A 16,979-nucleotide genomic window follows, 5' to 3' on the forward strand; every position below is an offset into this window, starting at 1 on the left:
AAGTAATTATTTCAGCAGTAATATCAATACAATTAAACCTATAGGATCATTTGACTTTAAAATACTATAAATTGAAGCAATGTGTGCCTCCAACTACATGACAAGCTTTAATAATCACTATTACTAATTGCATGGTAATGAATGCAGATCTAATGGACACATGACTATACTTCAGAATGTATGAGCAACTTACAGGAGACCAAAACATCCGACATATTTCTCCCAAAAAGAAAGAAGTTGTATGTGCTTTAATCTACATTGTCTAAAAACAAAAGCTGATTTAACTCCTAAATTTGACATCTTCAGACAGGCTGCACAGCTTTTAATAAAATCAGTAGAGCAATGCTATCATTTCAAATGTTACATTAGAGAAGTGAAATGCAGGAAATAAGAAATGTAATTAAGAACAACATTTAACCCTTAGATGCACGAGTGACTGGACTCACTCTTCCATAAGTGGGTCTAAAAGGACCCGTATTATAATAATATGTGTTTTTATGCCATTTTTGTCATTTTGGTTAAGAAAAATCGGTAACACTTTATTTTGATAGTCCATATTTAACACTCTATAAGTCATCAGTTGACATTTAGTAGCATGTCAACAGCGTATCAACCAATATTCAACCTTACTATCTGTATATTGTGTCAACATCTTCAAAATGTACAATCAACTACTCAAAATCAATCTGTCAGTTGAAAGTCAACAGGGTCATGTTGACTATCTGTTGATAATCTGTTGAGAGTCAAGATGTCAACTAAAGATTACATTAAGCATTAGTTGGTGATCAACAGATAAGCAACTTTAGAGTTTAGTTGACTATCTGTTGATCGTCAACTAATCTAGAGTTGACTATCAGTATACTTTTAGTAGGCATTCTCCACTAAGCGTTTGTAGGCATGTGTTAGGACTATCCAATTAAAGTGAAAAACAGTTGAGAACAGTAGAAAGTCTATAACCTATCAACAGAACACATACATTCATCCACTAATTATATGCAACAGACATGGGAATAAAGCGAAATGTTTTGCACAACTGATCACAAACTTTATGTATTCATTATGTATGTAATGTTTGAGTTAGAAACACCTGTTCCTGTTTTATTTGACTAATATATAAGATAAATACAGAAGCCTAATGCATTCACTTGAGAAGGTTTTTAACAAGAACTCACAATCTACAGATAGTAAGGTTGAATATCGGTTAATAAGCTGTTGCAAAATGCATGTTGACAGTCAACATACACTTTTTGTAAAATCTATAGATCAACACTTGAGATGTACCTTATATTCTACTGGCAGTTAGTTAAATGCATGTTACTTGTCTGTTGAAACAGTGTTGTTGAATGTCAACTGATGACTTGTAGAGTGTTAACTATGGACTATCAAAATAAAGTGTTACCGAAAAATCACTTGTATAATATTTAGTATTATATTTTGGTTCACATTAGAAATATTTTATTTTTAATTTTTCACAATTTATAATTTTATAATTTATTTTTACATTTAAAAAAAAAACGTTTTGAACATATTGTCCCAAAGATCTCCGCTATTCTGAGACCCTCACAGTGTTCCAGTCCCTTTTCAAAACGCATCTCTTCTCCTCTTGTCTATAGCCCCCTCCCCATCAATCCATGCTGGTTGATCACGTTTGATAGTCCCATACCCCCCACCCTAACTTTCCCTTATATTGTAAAGCGATTTTGAGTCCTTGAAAAGCCCTATACAAATATAATGTATTATTATTATTAATATTATTATACTGACAGGTATCAGATCTTGCTGTGTAAAATAATCTTCCTGAGAGGTGTCACTTGTGATGTAGTCTGTGTGTTCTAGAGTGAATGTATTCCTGACAGCAACAGGTGATAAGAATCAAAGGTTCCCATAGGATTCCATAGAAAATGCATGCGAGTCATTTTTGACCCACTTTTGGAAGCTTGGGATAGTAATACAAAAACTATAGGTTACTTGCGTAACCCCAGTTCTCAGAGTAACATGAAGTGAGATGTCTCACTATGGGATGCGCCTCATCGCGGAGCAAACAGAAGCATCAATCTCATTACGCCAATCCTGATTGGCTGGAGATCTTGACGTCAGCGTCAGGGAAATCACCCCCTATAAGTAGCTTGCGCCACAACGCATGCGCCATTCAAAATAAGCACCTCTTCTCGCTTCACCATAGCAAGGAGGGCCGTCTGGTGAGACATCTCACTTCATGTTACTCTGAGAACTGGGGTTACGCAAGTAACCTATAGTTCTCATTCATAACACTCCGTTCGATGTCTCACTATGGGAAATTGTAGCTCCCGTATTGCCAGACGAGCTTATCTCGAAAATCACCAAACCAACCAGAACTTAACAGGTAGAGCTCTGACTCAACCAGGTGCCCAGCACTGCTTGAGTCACACTGGGAGCAGAACGTCCAGCCTGTTAGGAGGCAGACAAAAGTGAGCGGCGAGGACCAGCTCGCCGCTGCACCAATGTCTTTGATGGGAGACATCCTGGACAGAGTCCAGAATGCAGCCGGACCCTGAGTCGAAAGAGCTCGCGGACCCGAGGGTGCCTGCGAACTCTGACTCGTATGAGCCCCAAAGCAATTGCTTCCACAGACCAGTGGGAGAGCCGTTGCTTAGTAACAGGCTTGCCCTTATAAGGGTTAGCCCAGGACACAAGGGGTTGGTCATTATGACGAAGCACCCTAGATCTGTCCCTGTACGTGCGTAAAGCACGGGCTGGACACGGCAAATCCGGCCGCTGTTCCCCGGAGGAATACAGTGGCGGGGGGGATGCCTTAATGTCAAATGTGGTACCCGAACCGACCGCCTTAAGATAAAGGCAGGGTCAGGCTTCAACCACACTCTGTTTGCCCTGGGGCAAACTGAGTGCATGAAAATTGTACAGATAGTGCATGAGTGCCACTGGCTCGCTTGGCAGCTGCCAGGGTCAGCGTCATGTCACACTGTATTTAGATTGTACCACTCACGGGCCAGGCCCATAGAGCCAAGCGCTCTGGGTGTGGGTGAAAGATCGCCCCCCCCGCTTAGGACAGTATGTCCCTGCGTATTGGGAGCTGCCATGGCTGCCCGCACAGCAGCTGATATATCTCCGCTAGCCAATACATAGCTGGCCAGTGCGGAGCTATCAGGATAAGTGTGTGGCGTTGCACTCTCACTCTGGCCAGAGTTGGGGGTATCAGAGCCAGGGGTGGGAACGCGTACAGAAGGCCCGGGGGCCAATTGTGCGCGAGTGCATCCACGCCTAACGGTGCATTTAGATCGCGCATCGAAAAGAACAGCTGACACTGAGCGTTGTCTTTCGATGCGAACAGATCCACCGCGGCTCTGCCGTAACGCACCCACAGCTGGCTCACAATCCTTGGATGTAGAGTCCAGTCTGCATAAAGTGGTATACCTCTGGACAGTAGATCTGCCCCGAGGTTCATCACTCCCGGTACGTGCGTCGCTCTCAGAGAGAGGAGACGCCTACCGCTCCATAGGATAAGTTTGCGCGCCAGTGTGTGTAACTGGAGAGAACGCAAACCCCCTTGGCGGTTAATATACGATATTGTGGTCGTATTGTCTGTCCTCACGAGGACGTGATGTCCCCTGAGGAAAGGCAGAAAGCGTTTTAGGGTGAGAAACACCGCTAAAAGCTCCAGGTAATTTATGTGCGCCCGCTGGAGGTCTCTGCTCCAGAGACCCCTCACCGGGCGACCTTCATAAATACCTCCCCAACCTGTCAGACATGCGTCCGTGGTGACCACTTTCCGTGAAAGGACAGCACCCATAGGCACACCTCGTACTAGAAAAGTTGGGTGCAGCCAGTGGCGCAGTGCCATTACGTATTTCACAGTAACCATCACTCTCCGCGCGCCATGGCGCGCAGGGTTTAGTTTTAGGGCGGCCACCCAGCGCTGAAACTCCCTCATGTGTAAGCGTCCCAGTCGTACGACCAGGATGGCTGACGCCATGAGCCCCAGCAATCGCAGGCATGATCTGAAGAGAACATGTTTGCGCAGCTGGAAAAGAGCGAGACAAGCTCTGAAAGCTTTCACTCTATCCGCTGACAAGCGAGCTGAAAAGGGCACCGAGTTCAGGTGTAAACCCAGGAAGAGTATAGTCTGCGCGGGGCACAACATGCTCTTCTCTGTGTTTATTATGAAACCCAGGTTGAGCAGGTGCTTTACGAGGACATTTGTCTGCGTAACAGCCTCCTTCTCCGACTGTGCGAGAAGCAGCCAGTCGTCCAGGTAGGTCGCCAGGCGAATACCCTGTTGTCTTAACGGGGCTATCGCGGCTTCCGTACATCGTACAAACACCCTTGGACTGAGAGACAGACCGAAGGGGAGTACTCTGTATTCATAACAGATCCCCTGAAATGCGAATCTCAGATATTTCCTGTGTGGGTAATATACTGGGATGTGAAAATACGCATCTTTCAGGTCGACTGATGTGAACCAGTCATCTTGTCGCACGAGCCGCAGCAGAGATGTGTGAGTGAGCATTCTGAACTTATATCTTCTTAGATATTTGTTCAGAGCCCTCAAATCAAGTATTGGCCGAATTCCATTCCCTCCCCGTTTGGGAACGAGGAAGTACTTGGAATAGAAGCCGCCCTGACTCTGCTCGGCGGGTACAATAGATATAGCCCTCTTTTCTAGGAGAGAGAGAATCTCTTTCTCCAGAATATGGGCTGACTCTCCTCGGGCCTGCGAATGCAGAATGCCCGAGAAGCGAGGGGGGGTGACAGCGAATTGGAGTCTGTAGCTCCGTGTTACTGCCTTGAAAACCCAAGCAGGTGATGTGAGCATCTTCCACTGCATGCTCCTTAGAGCCAGTGGAGATGTCACATCTCTTCCCCTCTGAGTGTTATGGGGCCCTCTAGTGTCTGAACACAGTGGTGCCCCCTTTCGACAATCCCCACCGACACTGCGCATGCGCATGACGGTGGTGCCTTCACAACCCCAGCCGGCACTGCGCATGCGCGTGGCGGTGGTGCTTTTAAAACCCCAGCCGGCACTGCGCATGCGCGTGACGGTGGTGCCTTCACAGACCCGCCTGTAATCCGCCTTTTGAGAGATGCCGAAGCTGCTCTCAGAAGGGGAACAGTTGGCGGGCTGTTTATTGGTTTTATTGTTTTTCTTATCATTTTTTTGAGCTGCGCTCTCGGCCTGAAGCCTGGATGCGTCAGCGGCAAATGTTTAATGACAGAGGAACAAACAGATTTGTGACATGTGTTTTTGCGGACTTGAGGATGGTGTTGAGGCATCTCTCGAGGCGGCGGGAACACATTTAGAGCTGGGGAACCGTGGACTTCCAGCTCTGTCACGGAGGGGAGAAGGAGGGGCTGTCACGCCGCTCGCTTCTTCTTCCTCGCCTGCTGGCCGAAATTCTGGGTTGGCTGCGCCTGAGCTGCAGCCGGAACCGGAGATTTTCTGGGCCAGCTCGCCCTCGTCTCCAGCCTGGGCTGGGGACTCGGGGCGGGCTGCGACCTCTGCGTTTTCGGTGTTTTAAACCGAGCAGGGTTCAAGGCAGCTTGGGCGAAGGACTGCTGCTGCGAAGGCAGCGGCTGGACCCTTCGAGGGAGGCAGAGGTGGAGTGCCTCGTCCTCCCTCTTTTTCGACTCACACCTCCTTTGCATGGAAGCAAGAGCGGAGCCAAAAATTCCCTCGGGAACGATGGGCATATCCAGCACATCCTCCTTTTCCCGGTCTGGGAGGTTGGTGAGGTTGAGCCATCTCGCTCTTTCCTGCACCACCATGATCCCCATTGCCTTACCCGTGGCCTGGACGGCGCAGCGTTGGACACGGAGACAGATGTCTGTGACCGCCGCCATCTCGTCCAGAGTGGCTGCACCCGGGTTACCCGACGGGTCCTCGCAGAGCTCCGCTTGGTAAGCGGTTAGCAGCGAGGCCACATTCAGGGCCCTGGCGGACAACGCTGCGGCTTTGTAGGACCGTTCAGTCATTGTCGACTGAAATCGGTCCGACTTTGCCGGCAGCGTGGGGTTCCTGCTTGGTGACGGGCCCATCCTCGGTAGGAGGTGGGCTGCTACCAGCGGTTCCATGGGCGGTATGCGGAGCAGGCCGAGCTTCTCCATTCCGTCACAGTCTAGGGAGGAGGCACCCTGGATTGGGACCTTGTTGCTGAAGGGCCGGTCTCTCCACGAGACCGACACCTCATCCAACATCTCCGGGAAGACCGGAAGGAGTTGTCTCTTTGTCCGCGCTGCTTGGGGAAAATGTTTCCCTTTGTAGCGGGACCTGGAGGTCTCCTTGGCCATTTCAGGCCACGGGATGTCGAGTCTGGCCGCAGCGCGTTTGCACACGGCCTGCAGGTCCATACTCAGACAGGGCGAAGCTGGTATGCTATCGTCTGGGAGAGCAGCCCTCGCTCCAGGCTTTGCAGCCTGAGCCGATGACATGAAGATGTCCTCTTCATGTTCATCCGACTCGGACAGGAGGAACACCGAGGCGTCCTCTTCGCCCACGTCGTAATCCAGCTCGAGGACATCCTCCGCGGGTGAGACCATGGTGAGGTCTAACTGGGAGCCCCAGCTCGGTAAAGCGTGGGGTCCCGTTCCCGCGTGTCTTGCCGCCACCGGGTCCCGGCCTGCCAGGGCGCGGGAATCCGGTTCTGCGGCCATCGCAGATACTGAGCCCCAGACCGACATGGAGAGGGGTTCACTCTCTGTGGCAGATGCCCCCGCATCTTGACTGCCGGCCGGCAGGTCAGAGGACATGGGGGGTTCCTGCTCCGACAGGCTAGCTTGGCGTGCTAGCCGTCGGCGGAGGCTCTTTACGGTGAAGCGGACACAATGTCCGCACGAGCCGGGGTTGTCGATAGCGCCTCGGGCGTGTTCCAGCCCGAGGCAGGACGAGCAGACCTGGTGTGTGTCTGTGCCCGAGATCTTCAACCCGCAGCCGCAGAGTCGATCCACCGAGTCCCTGACTCCTCTGGTGTGAGGGAGAGGGGCGTCCATCTTGTTCGCCTCGTGGCGTGGAGAGGACCCGCTCTCAACAGGTAGGTTGGGAGAAAAAGAGGTAACCACCCTGTCCTTAATCCGGAGAAAAGGACGGTGTGGGTCTGTTATTCCCAGAGAATACTGACTGGTGTGGCAGTATGCTCCTTTTAATCCTTTCCTCCTCCGTGGGGAAGAGAAAAGAAAAGACTTCCTCGCTACCGTGGTGTCGGTAGTGAGGGAGCAAGCTAACGCTAGCTTGAAAAAATCAGACCTAGCTTACTTTCCGGGGAAAGAGAGCGGCGAGGTCGATTTCAACAATAACTAGCGTTAGTAATGACCGTCTTTCTGCGAAGCAGAAGGAGTAGCCGGCAAGCGCCCGTCGACCGAAATGGATATTTGGGTTCAGTCTGTGGACCGTGAAGCTTGTCCGGCTACCATAGAGATGTGCTCTGAAGCGAGAAGAGGTGTTTGAATGGCGCATGCGTTGTGGCGCAAGCTACTTATAGGGGGTGATTTCCCTGACGCTGACGTCAAGATCTCCAGCCAATCAGGATTGGCGTAATGAGATTGATGCTTCTGTTTGCTCCGCGATGAGGCGCATCCCATAGTGAGACATCGAACGGAGTGTTATGAATGAGAACTACAATTTCTTAAAATGTAAATTTAAAATGTGAATGGCATGATATCAAAAACATGTTTTTTGAGGAATAGCTGGAATATGAAATGATAAAAAAATGTAATTACAAAGATACTTCAAGAAAACCACCTCACCGGGTCCAAAAAGACCCACTTATGCATCTAAGGGTTAAAGGTGTTCTGCATGTCGCATTATAAAAAACTTGTTTTAAATGTTTTGTATTTAAATAGAGAAATTATTCTTTGTCCCTCTCTCGCGCACTTTTGTGTACTCTATTAATACTGGTGAGAAAGGTTTATTCGCTATGATAAATATGCCTTAAGATGTATACCCCAAAAACTGTAACTCATAAAGCAGATCTTGAGATTTATAAATGTACTCTAGAAGATCAAAATGTATTCAAAGCACGTCAGTTTGAGAGTGCAAGTCAATGAAACAACAGTTTTGTAATTAGGTTTTCATTATGCAATAGAAAAACACATTAAAACGAAATCATACAAAAGCCTTTAAAATGATCTACCAAATGATGTCAGTATGTGTGTACCAGATTGATTTAAGACATCACACATTCAACAGAAAAAACCAGCATCATTGAAAAACACCACAGATTAACAATATACTCAAGCAGATTAAGGGACAACATATGCAAAACCTTCAACGTATTAGTGCTCTAACACAGTGTCCCAATATCAATCAGAAGTAATCAGCTCCAATTATAAAGAAGAAACGATTCAATCAAATAAATACAATGATACTAGTAAATGTTGACTTAAATTATCATTCAGAAAATGAAATATATAACCAAGTTACATAGAAAATCAAAACAAAAAAAGAAATGTATAATATAGAAGTAAATTAGCCCTACAAATACAACTGAATAACAAACCGATTTCAGAACCATGGACAGAGTTAAGTTAACGTAATTTCAAACGATTTCTATAGCAAGATGGGCAATCATGTGGGAAGATAAAAGGCAAGTTCAACTGAAGATAAATTCCTCAGAATGTATAATGGTATTTAGGGCATCATATGTTTTGTTAAAGAATACTATAAATATGTATATACTCACAACCTTAGAATATAACAAATGTGCAACAAATACATGGTGGGTAAATACATTTGTCAGGATGATGAACACGACTATGATGTACATGGCCCTACCTCAGGAGAAGAATCACAGTCTCCAAACACTTCAGCAAAGTCTGATGGGCTTTTCCTCAGAGTCTGGTCAGCAGGCAGTGTGTTGTCATTGTAAGATGACACGAAATTAAAGTCACTGGTTCTGGAACCTGTTGTCAGGTAGGCGTCATAATTGTAAGCGCTGCGTAAAGTTCCTGTTCCGTCAACATCTGCGTAATTAGGAGGGAGATAAGCGCTGGGGATGGCGACTGCTCCATCAAACAACAGTCTGGGCTTTCTCCTGCGACAAAACCTCACACCCAGGATGATGATGATGAAGGTGAGAAAAAAGGTGGACACGGACACCAGCGCGATGATCAGATAAGAGGTCAGTTTGGAGTTCTTCTCATCGTAAGAAATGTCCTTCAGTTCTGGCACCTCAGCCAAGTTATCAGAGATAAGTAAATACATGGAGCAGGTGGCAGAGAGAGAGGGCTGTCCGTTATCTTTCACTGACACAACAAGGTTCTGTTTCATGCTGTCAGACTCAGAAATGTCCCGCTGTGTCCTGATCTCTCCGCTGTGGAGACCAATAGTGAAAAGTCCCGGATCAGTGGATTTGACTATATGATAGGACAGCCAGGCGTTCTGTCCGGAGTCCGCGTCCACCACGATCACTTTGGACACCAGAGAGCCTCCGTGTGCAGCTTTGGGGACCAGCTCGGTCATGAAGGAGTTGCCCTCCGGGGCGGGGTACAGTATCTGAGGAGAGTTGTCATTCACATCCGATATGAACACACTGACGGTCACGTTGCTGCTAAGCGGAGGAGAACCGTTGTCTCTGGCCATCACGTGGACTTTAAAACTCCTGAACTGTTCATAATCAAATGACCTCACAGCGTGGATCACCCCCGTGTCTCCGTTAACAGACAGATAGGAGGACACCGGGGCATCGTTCACCTCACCGGGTAACAGAGAATAAATCACGGTACCGTTTTGTCTCCAGTCGGGGTCTCGAGCAGTAACGGAACATAAAGTGGAGCCAGATTTGTTGTTTTCAGTTACATATGCGCTGTAGGACTGCTCCTCAAACACAGGTGGGTTGTCGTTGATGTCTGCTACAGATAACTGAACAGTTTTAGAGGAGGACAGAGGGGGAGAGCCCTCGTCAGTGGCAGTGATTGTAATGTTGTAATTAGACACTAGTTCACGGTCCAGTTGTCCTGTGGTCACCAGAGAATAATAGTTTTTAATAGAAGGAACCAATTTAAAAGGGGCATTATTCCGAATGGAGCAGCGGACCTGCTGGTTATTTTCAGAATCTGCATCCTGCACGTTAATGATGCCCACCTCTGAACCTGGTGACACGTTCTCAGGGACTGGATTTGTGAGAGATTTCACATAGATTATAGGTATGTTGTCATTGACATCTGTGACGGCAACTGTAACCTTTGTATAAGACGACAATCCCAATCCGTCTTTTGCTTTAATGCGCAAATCATATGTCATCGCAGCCTCAAAGTCAATTGCACCATTCACTTTTATTTCTCCGATGTTACGGTCAATACTAAAAACTCTCTTTACATCTTCAGTCACGTGTCCAAATTCATACGTCACATCTCCGTTGACTCCCTCGTCTGCATCAGTAGCGCTCACTGTGACAACTACAGTGTCTACAGGAGAGTTTTCAGGCAGACTGGTTTTATAGACGGCCTGGCTAAACACTGGGGCGTTATCATTAGCATCCAGCACAGTGACGTGTATAACTACAGTACCTGATCTCTGAGGAGAGCCTCCATCTAAAGCTGTGAGGAGCAAATTGATCTCTTGTTGTTTTTCACGATCAAGTTCCTTTTCAAGAACAAGCTCTATTGTGTTTCCATCAACAGACAAAATGAAATTATCATTCTTTTTGAGGGTGTACTGCTGAACTGAATTATGTCCTACATCCGCATCGTGTGCCTCCTCTAGCACAAAACGAGCCCCCCTTAACGCTGACTCATGCATTTCCATATTTATTGATTCTTCTTTAAATTGTGGCGAGTTATCATTAATGTCTTGAACGTGTAGACTGAGCAGATGCAGTTCCAGGGGATTCTCCAAAACAATATCGCGTTTTATTACACACGACAGCTTTTCTCCACAAAGCTCCTCCCGGTCGATCCTGTCGGCAACAATTAAATCTCCGTTGCTGAGATTGATGTCACAATAACGTTTGCGGTTTCCTGTGGCATCAATGCGGATATTCCTAGTAGACAATTTACTCGATTCCAGGTTAAGATCCTTCGCTATATTCCCAATAACGGATCCACGCTTCATTTCCTCTTGAAAGGAAAAGCTCACGTCCCCATTCACGTGTTTCAACAATAGAAAAAAAACGAAGTAGCTCAGTCTGAGCTCCATCATGACGATGTGTGTTAGCAATGAAACGGTTTTCGCTAATATTGCAAATTCAACAGGGATCATCAGTAAAATCAAGAGAAAAACGATGTAACTCGGACTGCTTCCCCGGAACAACAGCAACTGAAAAATTACCCGTTCAGTTGTCTCCTGCCAAAGGGTGGAGATGTAATGTTTCACAGCCTGGCCAATAGCGACACCATGTGTTGAATAAAGAAATAGACTGTACATTTAAAACTTATAGTAGTAGTAGTTTTAATTATATGAAAGAACAAATGAGATATTCATCTGCGAAAGGGGTGATATCAAAAGCATTCCACTTTCCTGCACTGCCACAACACAATAAACAACATAAATGTAACGTGGACATATTTTTAAAGGAAAAAAAAGTTACGTCTTCTAATGAAACAATATTACGCAAACATATGTCTCTGACAGGTCACTGACCTGGTAGACTAAGGCACAGAGGAACCAAAACAAAATGTCCTCATAATGTATCGAGATGCAAAGACAAAGAGTAAAAGAACCAAACAATCAAATCTGTTGAAATGTGTGAAGATATCATCACCCCTTATAAAAGTAAGCATACTGATTACTGCAAAGGACTGCTCACTCAAATCACAGCCCAATGAAACAAAACGATAGACAGATAGATCCAAAAGTGAAAACAATAAATTAAATGATATGTTTGAAAAAGCGTGCTACATTCTCTCCGTATCTTTCCAAATCAGTTTCTTATTCAGAGTACACCAAAAGCATGCCGGCACAAAGATGGGAATAAGTAAGGAAACTAAAATGCGTAGTTATCGGTCTACAGGGCACGTCTACAAGACAACATAAATAACTGCCTTACATTTGTAATAATAAACATACAAGTTGCACCCTGAACAATGGATGGCAGATATTCTCCAAGTTATAACAGACCAAGCCTCTGACCCTATCAGGCTTTACCAATGTTGTAATTTTTTTCTTTGAGAAAAAAGTTGTATCTGATGTAGGTTCCCATATCATTTCTATTATTGGCTAATTTTGTATGACGAAAAAAGCAAACGGTCAGATACAAATATTGCCTTATGAGAGATTTATTAAAAACCTGTTTACTGAAAGGGCGAAAGGTCCATACCTAAGCAGTAGAACATCTCTGAACAAATGTAAGAAGTTACATTGCTATTGTAACAACCGATTCTTGAAGAAAAATACATACATTTCACGACATGTTGTTGTTGCATCGATAGGATGTGTTTGGAAAGTTGAGGAAAAAATGTAGCACTTTGAAAGAAAAGGTTAACTCTCTGGGTACACTTCAAGATCTGTGGCTGTGCGTATATATACCTCTAAACACTCAAAAGAAAAAAATGCTTCTGTAATAAGCAGGGAAGAAAATTGAAGCCACCTCAGGATGATGACCACAAATGTAATGATGTGGGGTGTGTCATTGGTCCATATCAAATATATATAGCAGCTTTCCCATGGCACTAACATACGACATATGATAACTTTGCCCCCTAGCGATTTAAAAGAATAGCAACAAAAGGTGGGGATGAATTCAAGTCAAACTGTTTCCAAAACCATACAAAATAATTATTGGCTTATCCAACTAGACATAAAACAATCACTAAGAGGTGAACCGCATCTTATTGTGTACTTTTAACATGAAAGCTTTGATATCCCTAAATGTTGTCCCTAACTCAAACATATAACTGCTCAGTTTCCCTCCCTTGATGTACTTCCTTCCCTTTTCCACCTTAATGGGTTGAGATGGGATTATTTCAAGTTAAGACAATGTTTTTAAATATCTTCTTGTATAGTGGTTTTCAAACAATATTTTAATTGTTCCGATTGAAGAAAAACACATGTAAACTAAATATGTGAGCAGTATTATCAATTAAATTAAACCTGAAGGGTCCTTTGAGTATCAAATATACATTGAAGCAATGTGTGCCTCCAACTATATGACCAAAAACGTTTTTAATCAATATTACTGCATGTTAATGAATACAGATCTAATGGACTAATAATTACTCAACTCTGCTCTACAGTGTTTCAATATCAATGAGAAGTAATCACCTCCAATGTATATTAAAAAGAAGTAACTACGATAACGTCAACATTGAATAACAATGAGAAAATGCAATATCACACCAAGTTTGATAAATTAAACTAAAAAAGGAAATCAAAACAAAATATTATATATTTTGTAACTTAGCCAGAAAAATATAACTTAATGTAAACTCGATTTCAGAACGATGGACAGAGATAACGGAATGTAATGTAAGAATTACTGCATTATAAGAGACAATAATTATGTGGAGATGAAGGCAACTTACTTGAAGGCAAGTTCAACAGGAAATAGATTCCACAAAATGTACCACATAATGACATCTAACTAATTTAGGCATATGTTTTTTTTAAAGAATACTAGACTATTTACTCAAAATAGAAGTGGTGAGTAAATACAACTTTCTATAACATAATGAACAGGACTATGATGATATGATACATGGTCCTACCTCAGGAGAAGAATCACAGTCTCCAAACACTTCAGCAAAGTCTGAAGGGCTTTTCCTCAGAGTCTGGTCAGCAGGCAGTGTGTTGTCATTGAAAGATGACACGAACTTAAAGTCACTGGTTCTGGAACCTGTTGTCAGGTAGGCGTCATAATTGTAAGCGCTGCGTAAAGTTCCTGTTCCGTCAACATCTGCGTAATTAGGAGGGAGATAAGCGCTGGGGATGGCGACTGCTCCATCAAACAACAGTCTGGGCTTTCTCCTGTTACAAAACCTCACACCCAGGATGATGATGATGAAGGTGAGGAAAAAGGTGGACACGGACACCAGAGCAATGATCAGATAAGAGGTCAGTTTGGAGTTCTTCTCATCATAAGAAATATCCTTCAGTTCTGGCACCTCAGCCAAGTTATCAGAGATAAGTAAATACATGGAGCAGGTGGCAGAGAGAGAGGGCTGTCCGTTATCTTTCACTGACACAACAAGGTTTTGTTTCATGCTGTCAGACTCAGAAATGTCCCGCTGTGTCCTGATCTCTCCGCTGTGGAGACCAATAGTGAAAAGTCCCGGATCAGTGGATTTGACTATATGATAGGACAGCCAGGCGTTCTGTCCGGAGTCCGCGTCCACCGCGATCACTTTGGACACCAGAGAGCCTCCGTGTGCAGCTTTGGGGACGAGCTCGGTCATGAAGGAGTTGCCCTCCGGGGCGGGGTACAGTATCTGAGGAGAGTTGTCATTCACATCCGATATGAACACACTGACGGTCACGTTGCTGCTGAGCGGAGGAGAACCGTTGTCTCTGGCCATCACGTGCACTTTAAAACTCCTGAACTGTTCATAATCAAACGTCCTCACAGCGTGGATCACCCCCGTGTCTCCGTTAACAGACAGATAGGAGGAAACCGGGGCACCGTTCACCTCACCGGGTAACAGAGAATAAATCACGGTACCGTTTTGTCTCCAGTCGGGGTCTTGAGCAGTAACGGAACATAAAGTGGAGCCAGGTTTGTTGTTTTCAGTCACATATGCGCTGTAGGACTGCTCCTCAAACACAGGTGCGTTGTCGTTGATGTCTGCTACAGATAGCTGAACAGTTTTAGAGGAAGACAGAGGGGGAGAGCCCTCGTCAGTGGCAGTGATTGTAATGTTGTAATCAGACACTAGTTCACGGTCCAGTTGTCCTGTGGTCACCAGAGAATAATAGTTTTTAATAGAAGGAACCAACTTAAAAGGGACGTTTTGCTGAATGGAGCAACGGACCTGTCCGTTAGTCTCAGAGTCTCTATCCTGCACGTTAATGATGCCCACCTCTGCACCAGGTGACACGTTCTCAGGTATGGGGTTAGTCAGGGATTTTAAATATATTACAGGGGCGTTATCATTAATATCTGTTATTTCAATCAACAACGTTGCATATGATGCCAGCCCAAGACCATCTTTAGCACTAATCTGCATTTCATAAGACGATTCTTTTTCATAATCAATATATCTTGCCACTTTAACTTCTCCCGTTTTAGGGTCCAGAGAGAAAACTTGGTTTTCATCTGACACATGATCAAACCCGTAGGTTACTTCACCATTTATTCCTTCGTCTGCATCAGTTGCACTTACTCTGATCACCAATGTATCCTGAGGAGAGTTTTCAGGCAGACTGGCTTCATATACGGCCTGACTAAACACTGGGACATTATCATTAGCATCCAGCACAGTGACGTGTATGACTACAGTACCTGATCTCTGAGGAGAGCCTCCATCAAACGCGGTAAGCACAAACATAATCTCTTTTTTTCCCTCTCTGTCTAATTCTTTGTCTAAAACTAATTCACCATATTTTCGATCACCACCTTTTGTCTTTACGTTTAGTTTGAAATGGTCATTCTCCTGCAGTGTGTAGCTCTGCACAGCATTTTCTCCAATGTCTCCATCGTGTGCCTCGTCCAATTGAAAACGTTCACCCTTGTCTGCCGATTCCCTAATTTCAAAATGAAGAGACTCCTCTTTAAATTGCGGTGAATTATCATTAATATCTTGAACGCGAATATTTATACGGTGCAGTTCTAGTGGATTTTCCAGCACGAGTTCCTGTTTTAAAACACACGATGCCTTTTTTGCACAGAGCCCCTCTCTGTCAATCCTTTCTTGTACGATCAAATCTCCGGTGTTGAGATTTACACCGCAGTACTTAACGACATTATCTTCGGTATCAATACGGGCCTTGCGAGCAGACAATCTGCCCAAATCAAGTCCAAGATCTTTAGCGATATTTCCAATTACAGATCCACGTTTCATCTCCTCCGGGATAGAGTAGCTCACGTCTCCATAGCCTGGGTGGAGGCCGAGAAAAATAAAAGCAACGCCGTAGAGCAGCGCAAATCTGCTGCATCCCATTGTTACTGCAAGTAAGAACTGCTTCCAAGTTTGTCCCAAATCAATCAAGAATACAGCTGCGATTTCGTCCAATATACACACTCTTCACACTGCGTTCATATCACGAAGCGTTTTTGTAAACCACGGTACAATAGCATAACCAGGCTTTAAATGTGCTGAGACCGGAGGGTGGAGAATGACTGTGCCCTCTCGTGTACTGGTACACACTGACACCATGAGTACTTCCCGGGTACAACATGGTGAGGTAGGATTTGATCGTGTTTACATATAGATACTAAGAGAACCACGTTAGAAATGACAACAACAATGACGATAAATATAAAAAATAATACATAAACATTAACTATAGTCTCGTAGCCCTTGGGACTAACAAACGATACAACATATGATTACTTTGCCCCCTAGACATTTAAAACAATAGCACAGAGTGAGGATGAATCCAACAATAATTATTGGCTTGACAAATTATAGACATTAAACAATCACTAACAGGTGAACCGCTTCTTTATATGTTTACTTTTACGTGTCATTTTAACATATTGCCTTAAATGCTTTGATATAAACTCAAACAAGAAACTGGTCAGTTTTCCGTCCCTTGATGCAATTATTTCCCATTTCCACCTTAATGGGTTAAGATGGATCATTTAAAGTTAAGACAATGTTGTTAAATATCTTCTTGTATAGTTTTGGTCACCCACTATTTAAATTGTTCTGATTGCAAACATATTTAAAGTAATTATTTCAGCAGTAATATCAATACAATTAAATCTAGGGTCATTTGACTTTAAAATACTATAAATTGAAGCAATGTGTGCCTCCAACTACATGACAAGCTTTAATAATCACTATTAGTGCTGCATGGTAATGAATGCAGATCTAATGGACACATGACTATACTTCAGAATGTATGGGCAACTTACAGGGGACCAAAACATCTGACATATTTCTCCCAAAAAGAAAGA

The 16,979-nt window shown here is 44.4% G+C and overlaps 2 protein-coding genes across 2 annotated transcripts; both read right to left on the reverse strand.

Moving 5' to 3' along the window:
- Positions 1-8,740: 8,740 nt before the first annotated feature.
- LOC117555752 (protocadherin gamma-A11-like) lies at positions 8,741-11,214 on the reverse strand. Its single transcript, XM_034230716.1, has one exon. The coding sequence runs from the start codon at positions 11,183-11,185 to the stop codon at positions 8,741-8,743; it is 2,445 nt and encodes an 814-aa protein (XP_034086607.1). The 5' UTR covers positions 11,186-11,214.
- Positions 11,215-13,602: 2,388 nt separating this feature from the next.
- On the reverse strand, positions 13,603-16,205 carry LOC117555754 (protocadherin beta-15-like). The gene has a single exon (XM_034230717.1). The coding sequence runs from the start codon at positions 16,015-16,017 to the stop codon at positions 13,603-13,605; it is 2,415 nt and encodes an 804-aa protein (XP_034086608.1). The 5' UTR covers positions 16,018-16,205.
- Positions 16,206-16,979: the final 774 nt, after the last annotated feature.

Source organism: Gymnodraco acuticeps, unplaced genomic scaffold, assembly GCF_902827175.1.
Source record: "Gymnodraco acuticeps unplaced genomic scaffold, fGymAcu1.1, whole genome shotgun sequence".
Taxonomy (NCBI): Eukaryota; Metazoa; Chordata; class Actinopteri; order Perciformes; family Bathydraconidae; genus Gymnodraco; species Gymnodraco acuticeps.

Excerpts from the sequence above, each read along its gene's own strand:
- LOC117555752 (XM_034230716.1), bottom strand. The coding sequence starts at position 11,185 with ATGATCCCTGTTGAATTTGCAATATTAGCGAAAACCGTTTCATTGCTA.
- LOC117555754 (XM_034230717.1), bottom strand. The coding sequence starts at position 16,017 with ATGGGATGCAGCAGATTTGCGCTGCTCTACGGCGTTGCTTTTATTTTT.